Consider the following 17,443-nt stretch of genomic DNA (forward strand, 5'->3'; position numbering starts at 1 on the left):
TGAAAAGAAGCTAAAAGCCATCTTCGGTAAAAAACAACACAAAACAAAACACCTACACACACATTACCTGCTGACTGGAATCAGATCACTGGAGCCTACTGAAATCTACAAAGATTCTCCATCTGCGCACGCGCGGCATCCCGCGGCCATTTTCCTGAAGCCCCGGGAAGCAGAGCACTCCATCTGCGCACGCACAGCCTCAGGAAGATGGCCGCCGCCAATAACCAGGGGAATAGCACAGATCACGCTCTTTTTCGGCCGTTGCGCAGGGCATTCGGCTGCTGCGCATGCGCGAACCACTACGCCAACGCCGGGAAGAAAAGCAAGAGATGGGGGAGAAACAGCGATCTCACCACGCCCATTTGACCAGACCTGCGTGATTGACAGCTGAAAACGGCGACTTTACTAAGGTATTTTGGCAGCAAAGGTAGGAATCAGGGGATAATAAAGGCACCATTGCACAGCACAGCTCAGGCCCTATTGAACACTATTTTTACCTCATACTGAAAAAACGGGGTGACAGGTTTCCTTTAATATGGGCACTGCAACTCCCATAGACGTGAATGGAGCAGAGGTGTCTGGAGACCCCCGTACTGGGACCGCTGGACCCTCGCTCATCACTCTTCCATCCCTATAAGTAGGATTTAGTTTTTTGCAGGGTGTATACATTTCTGCCACTAAACCTGCTGGGTGGACAGCAGTGCTCTGCGGGGGCGCTGTACGGGGGCACACACCAAACACAGAGGGGCAGTTATTGATTTCCTCCAGTTCCTAAATGGGCTCATCCCCTCCTGTACTGGGGAATCTGGGTGACATCCAGTGGCCCCACTGCTGCCCTGCGGCCGGGGAGGTGACATCCATACCTGGGAGGATTGGGTGACGCTCCCATCACCGGCAGCAGCACGTACTCACTTGTTGCGCGGCACCGGCTCCTCTCTCTCCCCGGGGGCTGCGCTCACAGGTCGGCGCCGCTTCTCCCCGTCTTGCCCCTCTCCTGCGAACAGGTGAGTACTGGCGGGGCTGACACCTGCCTCACAGCCCCGCCTACCATCACGTGACTCAGGGCCCCTTATTTACATGCCGCGACATGTGACCTGGAGGAGACAAGTCACGTGGTGCCATCACTGACACGCAGAATGACGTCAGCTCCAGTCAGGCGACCTGTCTGGAAGTTAAGTGCCGTAAAGTGACGCACTTCCGGTAATGTGAGGCTTCAGGCTTCTACCTCTTCTTCTGTGACAGTGCGGCCAGTGTGCACCGGAGACGGCGGAGAAAGCCATGGCGGCAGCTGGGAGCAAGTCTGTGCTGTTCGTGTGTCTTGGTGAGTGTGCACACGGAGGGGCGGCCGTGTGGAGCTCTGACACTGCTGTGGGACCACTTCCTGCACCCCGGGGGGCTTCTCTTCTTACCTCCATAGGTCGCTGTTGGATTCAGACTCCAGCTGTCGCCGTTATAGAAACACTGGGAATAGACAAACATATTTCCTTTCATAGTTCATAAATTCTATATTTTTTTTTTAATTAAATTTTCTTCAAAAACCCTCAGACGGTGCCAAAAAATGATCACTTTGACGTTTTTAATCAGATTTTATTGGTTACACATAACATATAAAAACCACATTTTCATCTGAGCCACGCAGGGACTCATTGCATACAATAACCAGAGAATGAGAATACCCACTCTTACGTTTTTATTTTCCCTCTCACCCATTGTTTCCTTGACATAAAGGGATAAGTTGTGCGTCATCTCATTAATTCTCACATATAATGTATTAATCCAAGTGCAGCGGAAAGTAACCTGTAATTCTGCCTTAGTTACGGTATTTCTGCTTCAGTATAGCAGAATATGGGACACATCACCTTCTCGTATGAAGCCGTCGGCTGAGCTTCACAGTGGTATGAGCCCAGTGCACCCCCCAATCATGTCATGAGGTGCCCACATGAACATGTCACCATGATGTGAAAGCCTAAATGCTGCTGTCAGTGACATGTAAGCAGGTAAACCATAGCAATCTGTTGTCTGCTGTGTAACACAGCCGACACCTGCGCTCTGTGGAGTGAGCGGAGCTCCGGAGCCATCTCCACATACCCCAACCCTCTCTATGACAGATGTATACATCATGGAGCATGAAGGGCTGGCAGTGCGCCTGATACATGCTGCCCAATCTGTGAGCCACATTATCTTACCCAGCTATGTTTGACTCTGAAATGCTGCAGTATTTCACAGAAAAAAAACATACTTGTAATAGTTGTGAGGCCCAAGACCGCTCTATAGACTAGTTGGACAGACAGGTCCCGCCAGCTTTTACCCTCCCTCTACCCTGGATTAACAGGTCTATAGGTGCATGTAGGCAGAGACCTGTTAATCCAGTACTATTGGTGAGAAACCGCCTGCTCGTCCAACTAGTGTATAGCACGTTCTCGGTCCCCCTGGAATATTAAAAGTATGTTTTCTTCCAAACGCAGTGGCCCCCTCTTTTAGATCATTGATTTATCCATTTCTTGCAGGTAACATTTGTCGATCTCCAATAGCAGAAGCTGTTTTTAGGAAGCTGGTATCGGATGAGGGAGTATCTCACCAGGTAAGAAGTTACACGATTATCCTCTTCTAGATCACAGAAAATGTATAATATCATGGCGGGTCCGGACAAATTCTAGGTGACTGATGTGTCCAGGGTACTGTGACCTGTACCGGACTGTTTTACTACTGAAACTAGTGATCGACAGTGGCTTGCAAGAGTATTCACCCCCTTGGCATTTTTGGTATTTTGCTACATCACAACCTGGAATCTCACTTTTTTTTTTCTTTTTTTTTTTTGCTGGAAGAACTTTGAGTGGTGGTCCAATGTCTAGGAGCGCTCTCAGTCTGAAGAATGAATGGCTAATCACTGTTTGTTTCTGCAGTGTCCAGCCGCCATTCATTCAGGGTACATTTAAGGCTACTTTCACACTAGCGTTGTGCACTGCACGTTGCAATGCGTCGTTGTGGATAATAAACGCATCCTGCAAAGTTGCCCGCAGGATGCGTTTTTTCTCCATAGACTTATTAGCGATGCATTGCGACGCAGTGCCACTCGTCGCAACCGTCGTGCGACGGTTTTTTGGTGCACCGCCGCCACAAAATAAGTTACATGTAACGTTTCTTTGTGCGTGGAGTCCGCCATTTTCGACTGCGCATGCGTGGCCGAAACTCTGCCCCCTCCTCCCCGGACCTTGCAATAGGGCAGCGGAAGCGTAGTAAGACTGCTTCCGCTGCCCACGTCAGGCATTTTTTGCACAGTATGCGTCGGGCCGACGCAGCGCAACTGCCCCGTACCGACGCTAGTGTGAAAGCAGCCTAAATGAATAGGGATGCAATCCAGTTTGTTTTACTGTCCTTTAATTTTTGGGATCAGCCACGTGTTTGATGCTGTGCCTGAACAGATCAAAGTGATGACATCACTTTATGTAAAGGGCATACTCAAACTTTGAACTGTTGTGGTTGAAGGATTTCACACTTTTTTTTTATAGAACTTTACTGTGTAATATAAATGAATAGGGAGTTTCCACTCTATAGCCACATGTAGGGGACGTAAACCTGTACTGATACCAAACCATGCCATAGATTTTGCCCATCGTAGTTTGAGTGGGAATCAAGATTTGAGCCATGGCTGATAAAGAGAAAAGGAAATCGCTCCTTGTGTGAATCGATAAATCTGCTGGTTAGGTTCTGCACCTTCCACAACCCTGTGGAAGGTGCAGATGGGGTTGCATTTCTAACCGTTGGTTCATGGACTCATAATTTCTGGAATGGAAGAGGGACCATGAAATGAAGATTAAAAACTTGTGGGATAATCCTGACGCTGCCAGTGGATATGATGAGTCCGGAGACAAATTGGAAGAAAATTTTCATTCTAAGTTGATTCAAGTTCTCTCACATGTGAAATCCTGTTCAAATGTACCTGAGGAAGCAGGTGGATCATCTATGAAACACATTTTCAATAAAACTTCTTTCCAACTTGTCTCCGGCCACCTCATAATCACTGGAAGCACCCGGATTATAATGCAAATTTTTATCTTCACTTCTATAAGATCCTGGGAGAGAACTTTTTTGCTTTGTACTTGCCCAAAAGTTGTAACAGAGGATAGAGATGCCTAGTAGATGGTGCACGGGGCTTGATCTGCAGCAAGTGACTAAAACTCAAGTAGTAATGTGCTGCGGCCGGGGGCTGTGCACTCCCCAAGCTGAGAAAGGATCTTGTAATCAGTGCTGCAGTCAATGTCAGTCCTGTCTTCGCTTTTTTTCTATAAGGCAAAGCATTGCCTCTTATCAAACCTCTAATAGTACGATTGGCGTGAAAATGGGGTTAAGCACTGCTCTAATTTGCATTGTCCTACTTGAATGCTTTTCTTGCTGCTGCTTCCTTTAGCTGCAGGGTAATACCACACAGGACACGTCTGCTGTCCGTCCTCCTGGCCTGTCAGCAGACTGCTGCTGTGTGATCTGTGCCTGGTAATAAACGGTGCAGAGCAGCCACAGTGAGACCGTCCCTGCCGCAGGAGGTTAGAAGAGGCTGCTATAGGATCAATGCTGAGGATTCATTTCCAGTGAATCTTCTGTAATGTCATATTGACTACAAGCTACAATACACCATTATTAGTGGCACTGTTGGCCACGAGCTGCCCATCATTAATACTGGACCTAACACTAGATAATTCATGAAATGGTATGCTGAATGTCATTTATCACTGGCTTTTCTGATCATTAAAAATGTTGTATCCATAGATTAGACGGCCAGGACCTGAAAAGGCAAGATATTTCTCTGCACATTTTCTCCCAGTCACTTGTGTGTTTGGGGGAAACGTTTGAGCCACATGTATAACGACATCAATGTGCAGACATGTCTCTTGCAAATTTCATAGGCTTGTATCTAAGGCAAGGACCATACGACCACTCTGGTGACAGGACAGCAGGTTTTTAAATCTGGTCACATGAAACTTTCAAAAGTCTCTTTGGTAGCAAAATCTCCTCTGATCTGCGACCACTGAACAGTGTTTGATTTTACTACGGCCACTAATTCGATGTAACGTCGTGCAGTCCGTGTCCCTATAGCCTTGGTATACAGAAGCTAAGAGGCCGTTCCTTTCATTTAAGACTATGCTTAATAGTAAAATCATTCTTTATGTTGCTATGCAAATGAGGTTATGTGAGCACAGTGGGTGGGGCTATGTTCAGGAGCACTCTTTTTCTTTGTTTTGTGGGATAGCTAATTGCTGTGTAGCAGGAGACGAGTAGGGAGCACTGGAGTTGTGCAGTCCCACACACTGTGTGCTAAGCAGCTAATTTACATATGAATATAAAGGGATTTTCCAAAATCTTGTTCTTCTTAAAAGGATCTGCACTTACTTTGATACAGATTCCAGTGTAATGAAATAATTGGAGAAGTGCTATCTGACATTTTGGTTTGGTGCAGTGTCTGACTGCTTCTGCCAAGATGTTCCGCAGGTGTTTTTTTTTTTTTTTTTTTACTCACACCCTTCCATTAAAACAAACAGCCAAACTGCTACTGAATGGATAAAAACTGCCAGGAACTCTAATATAAAACCTGTGGCTGGGTTGATAATGGCGTATACAAATGTGTGCCGATGAATTGGACTGCTTGTCTTTCTATTCTAGTGGAACATAGACAGTGCGGCCACCTCTACTTATGAAATAGGAAACCCCCCGGACTATCGTGGCCAGAGCTGTATGAAGAAGCACGGCGTTTCCATGAATCACACTGCCAGGCAGGTAATGTATCTCGTTCCTTCCGTCATTGAATCCTATCCATTATGTTTTGTATTGCAGTGGTCCATAGACAGCGCTGCTACCTCTCACTGGAACGTGGGTTGCTCCCCCGATTCAAGGGCCGTAAAGTGCCTTAAAAGCCATGCTACCGAAACATCGCATAAAGCACGACAGGTATAGGACAGTCCGTCTTCTGCTAAGTTTCCAACACCATTCTCTTCTACTTGGATGGCACTGCTAGCTTTTATTACCCTGGCTGCGACTCACCTGCTGTTTTGAAATTTCCATATTGCTGGACCACGTGTTGAAGAGCAGCTCCCCCCCAAGGTCTCTTCTTTAACCAATGAGTCATTTTAGTAGGTAGTATCATGTAATCGCGTCCTTTGGTATCAGCTGATTGGTGGTGGGGGGGGGGGGGGGTGTACAGGAAAACTTCTGAAATGAAGGAGTTAGATGCCTAGATGCATCTGATTCCCATGCCGCTGCTAGGAACAATGTTGCAAGAGTATTACTCCACTTTTATGGACTGAAAATAAAACACAACTGGAGATAAAGATGGATTTTACAGGAAAAAATATTATGAAACCTTCTTTCCTGTATAATTACTTGTGTATAATGCAAATTAAAAAGATATAAAAAAAAAAAAACCTCCTCAACTCCTTAGGCTATGTTTACATGTAGTGTGTTTGCTGCATTTTTGTAACTTCTCATTAATTTCAATGGTGAAGAAGCATTGCAAAAAAACCGCTGAAAGAATTGACATGCTGCTTCTTTAAAAAAACGCAGTTTTCCATGTCCGGAAAAAAAAAAATCAATTGTGTGCATGACATTCCTGAAAACTCCTAGCTGTTGCTGCTACAGTAAAACAAAGCTTTCAATATGCATAAAATTAATGGAAAAAAAAGCTGCAAAAAAAACTTAAGGCTATGTTAATAGCTGGGACATCTCTCTCAGTATTACCCAGTCTCCTATGGCCACAGTAGACAACATGGAAGGAGAACTAAAATGACTAGAAACATCCAGAGAAGCTGGCGAGGCACCAGTCCCAGCATATTGAGGACTATTTATACCGCCAAGATCACTTGCAGAGCTATATGCAATTATTAGGAAGGACTGCAATACTCCCTGGAAAGCACATATAGGAAGGCCTCAGAAAACACTTTTTCCCCCAATTTTATGGAGTGGGACTCCTACATTATTAGTGCATTCTCTATCTGCAGGGGCTGAAAAACATTTAACCCTGGGGTATACATATATATGTATGTAAGAATTGTAGTGTTAGGCCTCATACACACCCTGGAAAAACTAAGAGCGAGGGTCGGCTCATGACCCTGTAGATATGTTGGAGGAGGACACAATTAGAATTAGAAAAGAACTACCGTATACCCTTGTTTGGGTGGGAAGTTGTGCATGGTAACACACCAGAAAAAGGAACATTTTAGTTGACTTTCTGTTCCACTGCCATCATCCACTGGGGGATAAGAAGTCTGGGCCAATCCAGGCCTTGTTTATTTTGATAAGCCAGCCTGTCAGCATTTTCAGTTGTCAGGCGGATGCACCTATCAGTTATTATGCCTCCAGCAGCCCTAAAAACTCGCTCAAACAAAACGTTAGCTGCAGGGCAGGCCAGCACCTCCAAGGCGTAGAGGGACTGTTCATGCTAGGTGTCCAGCTTGGATACCCAATAGTTGTACGGCACAGCGGAATCCCAGAAGATTCTGGCAGGGTCGGGCAGGTACTCCTTCACCATGTACCAAAACTTTGCCCTACTTGTCAAATTACCCCGCGCATCAGTTCCTGGTTGCTGTCCCAGACCTTTGCTGGACTTCCCTTTCCCCTGTTGGACCTGGTGTGTGTCTCCCTAGTCTCTACTCCTTTGTTGTCTAACAACTACCTCTGTCACCTGGGTAGTAAGATGGAGATTTTTTACTAACTGTTCAACCAGGGTCTTCTGGTATTTCACCTTTTTAACCAGCTCTCTTCACCTCAGGAAGTAGAGATGGAAAGTTATCATTCTAGCATGGGTCGAGAAGCGTGAACCACCAGTAATCATTGTTACCCAAAATGCGTATAATGCGAGGGTCATGGGAAAAGTATCGGGACAGTCAGCCATGTGTGCCAGACTCCCAACAGGCAAGACTACTTTGTCCCCACCAGGAGGACAACTCTCCATCTCTTCCTCTTCAACCCATCCACACTGAACGGATGGGATGAAACTGGTGTGGCTAGTACCCTCTATAGCACAATCAGCCAGCCATCACCTCATCCTCCCCCAATCCGCGATGAGATGAGGCTGGGCAGCATCACCCTACGTACTTTCTGCCTCCATCTCCACCTGCATGCAAAGCTACCTCCTTTTAATTATGAGCATTGAGCCTTTAGATACAAAAGCGGCATGGTTACACTGATTATGGCGTCATCTCCGAAAACCGTCTTGTTGACTCGTTCAAGTTTTTTTAGAACCTCACAGATGTCAGACATCCATGACCACTCGTCTGTTCTTATGTGCAGCAGCTGACTGGAATAACGACTGGCATGTTTTAGCTGGCATTCAACTACTGTCCTCTGCTGCTTACTAAGCCTTGCCAACATGTGTAATGTTGAGTTCCAGCGCGTGCTAACATCACAAACCAGTCGGTGAGGTGGCACTTGCAAGTGCTGCTGCAGCACTGCCAGACCAGTGGCAGCTGTAAGTGACTTGCGGAATTGGGTGTAGACACGCCGTACTTTGACAAGTAACGCAGTCAAATCTGGGTAGGTTTTCAGAAAGTGCTGAACCACTAAGTGGAGCACGTGGGCCGGGCATTGAACGTGTGCGAGCTTGCCAATCTTCAGAGCCGCCACCAGGTTACGGCCATTATCACACACGACCATGCCTAGTTGTAGGTTTAGTGGCGAGACTCACTGATCTGTCTGGTTTGTTAGACCTTTCAACATCTCTGCAGCGGTGTGCGGTTTGTCACCTAAGGAAACGCGTTTCGGCACAGCCTGTTGCTGCTTCACTGAGGCAGTGCTTCCAGCTTGTGACTGATATGGATGACTGTTCTGAGATGGAAGTGGTGCAGGATGTGGGGGAAAACCCATATGGCGCTAGGTTATGCAATTCTGGGCATCTGTAGCACGTATGCCATCCCAGAGTCCAACTTGGTCCTGGCCTCCACAAGGTTCACACAGTGTGCCGTGAGGGAAATGTCGCAAGCACTTGTCTACGTGTCTTGAGTGGACCTTCCTAGTAACTGCATTGGTCAGGGAACAGGTGATGGTAAGGGTCACGTGCTTGTGAAAGGCGGGGACGGCACAATGGGAGAAATGGTGGCTGCTGTGGACAGAATACCCAGGGAAAATCGCCGCAAGGAGGTTGCATGTGTCCACAAGCCTAAACTGCAACATTTCCACGGCAAGCAGTATGGAAATGTGGCCGTTTTGTGTTTGGGTGGGTGGCTGCGTATTTCCGCTCGCGTTCTAAGGGTTGGGGTAGGGACAGCTGAATGCACAGCTGGGACAAGGAGGTAGATATGGTTGTAGATGGTGCTTACGAATGTCCAAAGACAGATGCCTGGAGGGAGGCAGGCATCCACGACAGGGGATTGGCATGCGCAGGGGAAGAGGCAGTGGTGTCACCTGCAGACACTGATTATTGACCCAGGTATTCAGCCCACCTAGTCGCATACTTGGATGACATGCCTGAGCATGCTGGTAGTGGTCAGGCCACGGCTGATTTTTGGTACGGCACAGGTTGCAAATTACATTTATTTGGTTTTCTGGACTTTGTTAAAAAAAAACAAACACACACTTGGGAACACCTAACCATTGTCCTGGTATCTTGCTGCCTGTGGCTGCTCTGAGGAATAGTTGCCTGCCTTATCCCACTACCTCCTTCTGCCTGTTGTTGTGCTGCGGATCAAACCCCACCACCACCACCACCCCGTGCGCTGCCGTCCTCGCTCTGCATGGCACCTTCCCAGGTTGAGTCAGTGACTTCATCATCCACCACCTAGTCTTCCACTTCCGCACTCTGCTCCTGCTTGTTGACTTAACAACATGGCTTGTTGGCAACTGTGTCTCATCTACGTCTTGAAACACTAATTGCCGTCGTCTTCTAGTGACCATGGCTGCTCAAATATTTGGGTAACACTGCACACCATCGCCTCATGTCACTCTTGAAACGTGCAGGGTGAGAGGCCAGAATCAATAAATGGAAATGTAAAGTGCTCTTCGGAGTGTCGAGTAGGATCACTTGTCTCATGGAACTCGCCATGGTGGGAGAAAGGAGTTAATATGTCTGGTTAATCCAGTATTTCTTTTTATGTCCAGATCACAAAAGATGATTTCCTCTCCTATGACTACATTCTATGCATGGATGAAAGTAACCTGAGGTCAGTTAACTATTATCGTATTTCCAAATGTGTAAACATTACTTTATAACGGCTTGCTACAATTTTGTTGAAAAGAAATCATAAAATTTTAATTAAAAAAATAACTTAAAAAATCAGTCTGATCCCCTTTCATACTGTGAACAAAGCAGGTATGGTTATTCCAGCTCTACTCACTTCCATCACTAAAGGAGAATGTCTGTGCACACATCCCGGGGCTGGGATCAGCAGGTATCCCATACCTGTCTCCTTGTAAGGGGCAGGTAAATTAGACCTGCCAGTCATGTATGTTTCCAGGCACTTCTGAGTAGATGTGACTGTCCCTGCTCACCTCGCTCAAATGTGAAGCATCTCTATTGTTTGCATTGCTGTAAACCAGCTGGAGGCGTCTTAATGGCACTTAATTTCCTCAAATACTCTTGTGTGAATATCTTCAAAATACTACAGAACTGTTACTTTATAGGATGCAGGAGTATTATCCAGTTCAAAAGTGAAAGTAGACAGAACAAACGAATCCTCTGGATCGCTGTTGTGAATTCTGCTCTTGGGCTCCCTCCGGTGGTTGTAAGTGGTAGCGCTGCTGTCTCTGAATCGCAGCATTTATCAGGTGTGTTCACTTTTTGCAATTTTGACTGGGCTATTTAGTCTTGCTTCACCCTTTAGTCAGTGCCAGTTGTCCATTGTTCCTGGAGGATTCACATCCCTGCCTGGTCTCTTCTGCTTTGCAGTTCATTTCAACAAAGATAAGTTCTGGCCTTGATTTTTGCTGTCCACATGCTGTGGCCTTATTGTTCAGTTCTTTTCCATGTTTTTGTCTTGTCCAGCTTGGTCTGTATAAGGATTTGTTTAGCCAAGCTGGTATCTCTGGAGATGCAGATATACCCTCCATATCTTTAGTTAGCTGTGGAGATTTTGTATTTTCTGTGGTGGATATTTTCTAGTGTTTTAATACTGACCGCATAGTACTCTGTCCTATCCTTTCTATTTAGCTAGAAGTGGCCTCCTTTGCTAAATTCTCATTTCAGTCTGTGTATGTTTTTTCCCTCTCCTCTCACAGTCAATATTTGTGGGGGGCTGTCTATCCTTTGGGGATTTTCTCTGAGGCAAGATAGTTTTCCCTTTTCTATCTCTAGGGGTAATTAGTCCTCCGGCTGTTTCGAGATGTCTAGGGAGCGCTAGGTACATTCCACGGCTACTTCTAGTTGCGGTGTTAAGTTCAGGGTCTGCGGTCAGTACAGGTACCACCTTCTCCAGAGTACGTCTCATGCTGCTCTTAGGCCACCAGATCATAACAGATCGCATGCCGATACAAATTGGACTGCTGTAGAAACCACTAAAACCATTTGGGCTGTGCATTAGATGAGATATACTGTAGTTCTTGGAGCAAGAAAACAAAATGCAGTTTGGCATGGAGTTGGGTAGACATGTAGCATTCTTGCCATCTACCTCAACTTCTAAAATGTGCTTGCTGAGGTCTCACACTGCTCAGTATAAGCTGCAGCTGTCAGGCTGGGTGGACGGAGACTGATCACATTTGGACACTTATTCTATAGCTGGACTCTGACAATACTCATTCTATTTTGACTTTTTCATGACTTAAAATCTGATTCCTCATTGTAAGAGAGAAGCAACTGTGCATTCACGGCGGTCCCATAGTCAAAGAATGCAGAGTGAAACGCTCTTATCTCCAGCAGTCCCGTAGGCAAGAAATGGAAAGGCAGTACATGGCATGTTGATCTATCGCTTTATTCCAGCGAGGCATGTTACTATCCGTATTTTTGATGAAGAACACTACACAGGTTAAGGAAGCTGCCCACAATTTAGTAATGCTAATCTATTTACAGGTGTGTATATATATTTGTTAAACTGTCTTGGTTTATATTGTTTTAAATATCCCTCCAATTCGGTGGTCTCGGATGTAGGACCCCTCTCCTCAGATATCTATGGGACTAGGTAAGATACTTGATATTTTTAAATGTGTGGCTTTTGTTTTGCAGAGACTTGAAACGTAAATGTAACCAAGTGCAAAACTGCAAAGCTAAAATCGAACTGCTTGGAAGCTACGACCCGCAGAAACGCCTCATTATTGAAGACCCATATTACGTAAGTGTCGCCTAAATTTCTTTTTAGCATTGAGCTATGGTCTGCTTGGAAGCCAACCACTGCTATTTGTGAAATAAAAAAATATTGCTGGTGGCAAAGTCTCCGCAAAGGATGTCCGAAAAGACACATTGTGCACATACTCAAAAGTGTGAGGACTTTTCACCAATTTTAGCACTTTAATCTCGTGTTCAGGGTCCATTTTAGGGATGGAAACCATCATAGACCATAGAGCCTGCACTATATGGAAAGTGCTGGGACACCTACACATGACACTTACGGGATGTCTTATAACATCACCTTGCTAGATCAATATGCATTAATATGTAGTTGGTCCTCAACCTTAACCACCACCCCATTGCAGCTTCCACTGTTCCGAGAAGACTTTCTTCAAGATTTTGCAATGTCGGTGGGAATTTATTCCTATTCATTCAGAATAGCACTTTTGAAGGTGATTGGTTTTCGATAGGGTTGAGATCAAGGCTCATTGCTGACAGTCATGTTCTTCTACACCAAACTTGCCCAACCATGTCTTCATGTACCTTGCTTTGTGCAAGGACAACAGAAGTCTTCCCACAAAGTTGGAAACTACATTTTTCCAGTGTCTTTTATGCTGAAACATTAAGATTTATTTTCACTAGAACAAAGAGGCTTAAGCTGATGCCAGAAAGACATCTCCATAAAATTCTGTTGTCCACCAAACTGTACAGTTGGCATGGTGCAGTCAGGCAACTAAGGCTTCTTTTACACATACCGGGTTTTTTTGCGGCCTGTTATTGCGGGCTGTATCGCCGCAATTTTCAAGATCTGCCGCAATAACGGACCGCAAAAAAACTTGCGGATCGCTGTTTTTTGGGTTCCCAATACTATAGCGAAAGTATTAGGGGAAAAAAAGCGGTCCACAAAACCGGAAGTCACTGCGCACTGCATAAACAAGCTTCTGTTGTTTTTGCAGCCCCATTGACTTACAATGGGGGCGGTGTCCGTAAGCCGGGAATAAGATCAAGCTGGCTCAATCTTTTTTTTTCACAGCCGTAAATACGGCGGCACTCCGTGGAATTATTGTGGCCCCATAAAAATCTATGGGGCTGCAAAAACGGGCCGCAAAATCATGGCAAGTGTAAAAGAAGCCTAATATTCTCCTGGCATTTGCCAAACCCCGAATAGAAGTGTGATTCGTCACTGCACAGATCGTGTTTCCACTGCCCCAGAGTCCAATGGTGGCTGCTTTACACTACTCCATCTGACACTAGGCATTGTGCTTGGTGATGTAAGGCTTGTAAGTAGCTGCTTGGGCATGGCATGTCATGAAGCTTCCACTAGATACATTTTTCAGCTGATGTTAATGCCTAAAGAGCTTTGGACTCTGCAGTTATGGAGTCAGCAGAGCGTTGGCGACTTATGCACCTGGTGAATCCGGCTCTGCATCTTTACCTGGTATTCACTTTGGAGACGTTAAGGAACCTGAGCAACTTGGCCACACTTCTTAATCACACTCCCAGATGATGGTGGCATAATTAGGAGAGAAGTAATTTTGCAAACTGACTTGTTACATCGCTGGCTATTACAGGACTGTGCTGGTATCGGCGAGCCATTCTGTCACAGATGGCATGGTGAGGGGTGGGATGTTATACAGCTGTGGTAATGGGACTGAATCCTATGGTTATGATCTGTCCCAATCCTTCTGTGTATAGTGTAGGTTATGAGTAAACAACTGCTTAAAAGTGAATCCCCAACCGGGATGTATCGCAATATGGAAACCCTTTCTGATATGTGCACATGATATCTTTAAGACGCTGCTGGAACCGCTGAGTTTTTAAAGGTGACGACATTTCAGGAAAATACCTGTGGTCATTGAACCGATAAATAACGAGCAGCTTCCATAGACTGGTCTGATTAATACTTTTAGCAGCTTCATGGCTTTCAAAGTCTGAAGCGGATTTAAAAGTGAAAAAAAAATAAAAAGTAGAGACATAAGCAGAACAATGTCAAGACTTGCTGATCTGTTCATTCTTTGCAGCATTTCAGTTCTTTATCAGGCCGGATCTGCCTGGAAAAGACGTTGTGTGCACATACCCCAATACAGAGTTGTGCTCAGTTTCTTGCAGACGATTGACGGTGACGGCATTCTGTACCAGTAGGGAGTAATAGTTCTTTCTAGTAAATACCGTATATACTCTAGTATAAGCCGAGATTTTCAGCCCAAATTTTTGGGCTGAAAGTGCCCCCTCGGTTTATACTCGAGTCACGGTCGGCGGGTGAGGGGGAGAGGGCGCTGAGGCATACTTACCTGCTTCCGGCGCTCCTGGCGCTCCCCCTGCCTGTCCCACGGTCTTCGGTGCCGCAGCTCTTCCCCTGTACAGCGGTCACGTGGGACCGCTCATTAGAGAAATGAATAGGCTGCTCCACCTCCCATAGGGGCGGAGCCGCATAATTCATTTCTCTAATCAGCGGTGCCGGTGACCGCTGACAGAGGAAGAGGCTGCGGCACCGAAGACCAGCTGTCCGGGGGAAGGAGCGGGACGCTGGGAGCAGGTAAGTATTACATATTCACCTGTCCTCGTTCCACACGCCGGGCGCCGCGCCATCTTCCCAGCGTCTCTCTCTCCACACTGACTGTGCAGGTCAGAGGGCGCGATGACGCATATAGTGTGTGCGCCGCCCTCTGCCTGATCAGTCAGTGCGGAGAGACGCCGGGAAGATGGCGCCGAGGAGCTGCAAGCAAGAGAGGTGAGTATGTGTTTTATTATTTTTATTGCAGCAGCAGCACAGCTATGGGGCAATAATGGACGGTGCAGAGCACTATATGGCACAGCTATGGGGCAATAATGGACGGTGCAGAGCACTATATGGATATGGCACAGCTATGGGGCAATAATGGACGGTGCAGAGCACTATATGGCACAGCTATGGGGCAATAATGGACGGTGCAGAGCACTATATGGCACAGCTATGGGGCAATAATGGACGGTGCAGAGCACTATATGGATATGGCACAGCTATGGGGCAATAATGGACGGTGCAGAGCACTATATGGCACAGCTATGGGGCAATAATGGTGCAGAGCACTATATGGCACAGCTATGGGGCAATAATGGTGCAGAGCACTATATGGCACAGCTATGGGGCAATAATGGTGCAGAGCACTATATGGCACAGCTATGGGGCAATAATGGTGCAGAGCACTATATGGCACAGCTATGGGGCAATAATGGTGCAGAGCACTATATGGCACAGCTATGGGGCAATAATGGTGCAGAGCACTATATGGCACAGCTATGGGGCAATAATGGTGCAGAGCACTATATGGCACAGCTATGGGGCAATAATGGTGCAGAGCACTATATGGCACAGCTATGGGGCAATAATGAATGGTGCAGAGCACTATATGGCACAGCTATGGGGCAATAATGAATGGTGCAGAGCACTATATGGCACAGCTATGGGGCAATAATGAATGGTGCAGAGCACTATATGGCACAGCTATGGGGCAATAATGAATGGTGCAGAGCACTATATGGCACAGCTATGGGGCAATTATGAACGGTGCAGAGCACTATATGGCACAGCTATGGGGCCATAATGAACGGTATGGAGCATCTATTTTTATTTTTGAAATTCACCGGTAGCTGCTGCATTTCCCACCCTAGGCTTATACTCGAGTCAATAAGTTTTCCCAGTTTTTTGTGGCAAAATTAGGGGGGTCGGCTTATACTCGGGTCGGCTTATACTCGAGTATATACGGTATACATGGAAACCTAACGGACTTTTCCCTTTTCCATTTACAGGGCAGCGATGAAGATTTTGAGACTGTCTACCAGCAATGTGTTAGATGCTGTAAATCCTTTTTGGAAAAGTGCTCCTAGTATTACATGTTATTACACAATATTAAGTGATGACGTTAACACTGTGTCATGGCTTGCTCTGTTGTGTGATCACAGGACATTAATCTTTGTGTCATATTTACCAAGACGTGATCTATAATTTTATATCATGACAAAGCCTTTCATGTCACGATCCTCACACTGAACCATGTTTGTCTAATTCAGGAATAAAGCCCATTGTAATTCGGCAGATGCACTTTATTCCTCTTCATTCCTCCAGACAAGTCAAGGGTTTCTGAATAGATGAAACCAGGTTGATCTCAAATATAAATATATATATATATATATTGTATTTTGTCTACCCTTTAACTAATGAGCATGGCTAATTTGGGGCCTTTATGACCAAAGCAACATTTCACATATTGGATCTTTACACTATCAGTGGAGGAAAGCTCTCATTTTTCTAAATTGACATGTATACCGTATGTTATAGGCTTTATGTACTGTTAATTGGCAGTAAGTGGGAACAAATAGAAGCACAAAAATCAATGGTTGTATTCCGTTTTCTTACTGACTGCGAGTGTTTTTACTGTAAACACCTTGGGGAAAAGCGTTGTTTTTCATGTAAACCATGGCGATTATTTTCTTTTCAAAGTCGGCCAGACATCTCTCCTAGGGGAGAATATACACCTTTTTCAGATGGGTCCACTCCGAAACCTGCCTTTAAAGGGACTTGTGTCACCTGAATTTGGAGGGAACAATTTTCAGCCATAGAGGCGGGGTTTTCAGCTGTTTGATTCACCCTTTCCTTACCCGCTGGCTGCATGCTGGCTGCAATATTGGATTGAAGTTCATTCTCTGTCCTCCGTAGTACATGCCTGCACAAGGAAATCTTGCCTTGCGCAGGCGTGTACTATGGAGGACAGAGAATGAACTTTAATCCAATATTGCAGCCAGCGGGTAAGGAAAGGGTGAATCAAACACCCGAAAACCCCGCCTCTATGGCTGAAAATTGCGAACTCTGCTTCAGGAAAATGGCCGCCGCGATCTCCATCTGCGCACGCGCGGCATCCCGCGGCCATTTTCCTGAAGCCGCGGCCAGCAGAGCGCCGCTTCTGCGCACGCGCAGCCAAAGGAAGATGGCCGCCCCCACCGATCACCAATGAAATAGTGCACATCGCGCTCTTTTAACTACCCTGTGCAGTGGATTCGGGACTTTGGGCATGCGCAAACCACTACGCCACCAACGGAAAACTAAGCAAGATCTGGGGGAAGACACCACGCCCATCTGACCAGACCAGCCTGATTGACAGGCGAAAATGGCTACTTTGGTAACGTATTTTGGCAACATAGGCGGGGAATCGGGGTCCACAAAATACA

General features: G+C 46.1%; 2 protein-coding genes across 5 annotated transcripts in view; one reads left to right on the plus strand and one right to left on the minus strand.

Moving 5' to 3' along the window:
- SH3YL1 (SH3 and SYLF domain containing 1) overlaps nucleotides 1-17,443 on the minus strand; it is a 121,134-nt gene that overhangs the window by 100,463 nt on the left and 3,228 nt on the right. The window contains exon 1 of one of the 3 annotated variants that reach the window (XM_077291334.1): nucleotides 913-1,054. The exons of 1 other annotated variant lie outside the window; for it this stretch is intronic. In XM_077291334.1, the coding sequence (XP_077147449.1) occupies nucleotide 913 (1 nt within the window). In that variant the 5' untranslated portion in view covers nucleotides 914-1,054. Of the gene's footprint in view, nucleotides 1-912; nucleotides 1,140-17,443 lie in introns of those variants that run through there. One more of the 3 variants, XM_077291336.1, reaches the window with a different exon arrangement.
- On the plus strand, nucleotides 1,137-16,311 carry LOC143808554 (low molecular weight phosphotyrosine protein phosphatase-like). Of its 2 annotated transcripts, none has more exons than XM_077291337.1 (6): nucleotides 1,137-1,321; nucleotides 2,508-2,581; nucleotides 5,656-5,769; nucleotides 10,081-10,142; nucleotides 12,137-12,242; nucleotides 16,028-16,311. In XM_077291337.1, the coding sequence occupies exons 1-6, from the start codon at nucleotides 1,279-1,281 to the stop codon at nucleotides 16,103-16,105; spliced, it is 477 nt and encodes a 158-aa protein (XP_077147452.1). In that variant the 5' UTR covers nucleotides 1,137-1,278; the 3' UTR covers nucleotides 16,106-16,311. The 2 variants fall into 2 exon arrangements, with proteins under 2 accessions (XP_077147452.1, XP_077147453.1); XM_077291338.1 differs by lacking the exon at nucleotides 5,656-5,769 and adding an exon at nucleotides 5,827-5,940 and having other exon boundaries at nucleotides 1,171-1,321.

The sequence above is a fragment of the Ranitomeya variabilis genome, chromosome 2, assembly GCF_051348905.1.
Source record: "Ranitomeya variabilis isolate aRanVar5 chromosome 2, aRanVar5.hap1, whole genome shotgun sequence".
Taxonomy (NCBI): Eukaryota; Metazoa; Chordata; class Amphibia; order Anura; family Dendrobatidae; genus Ranitomeya; species Ranitomeya variabilis.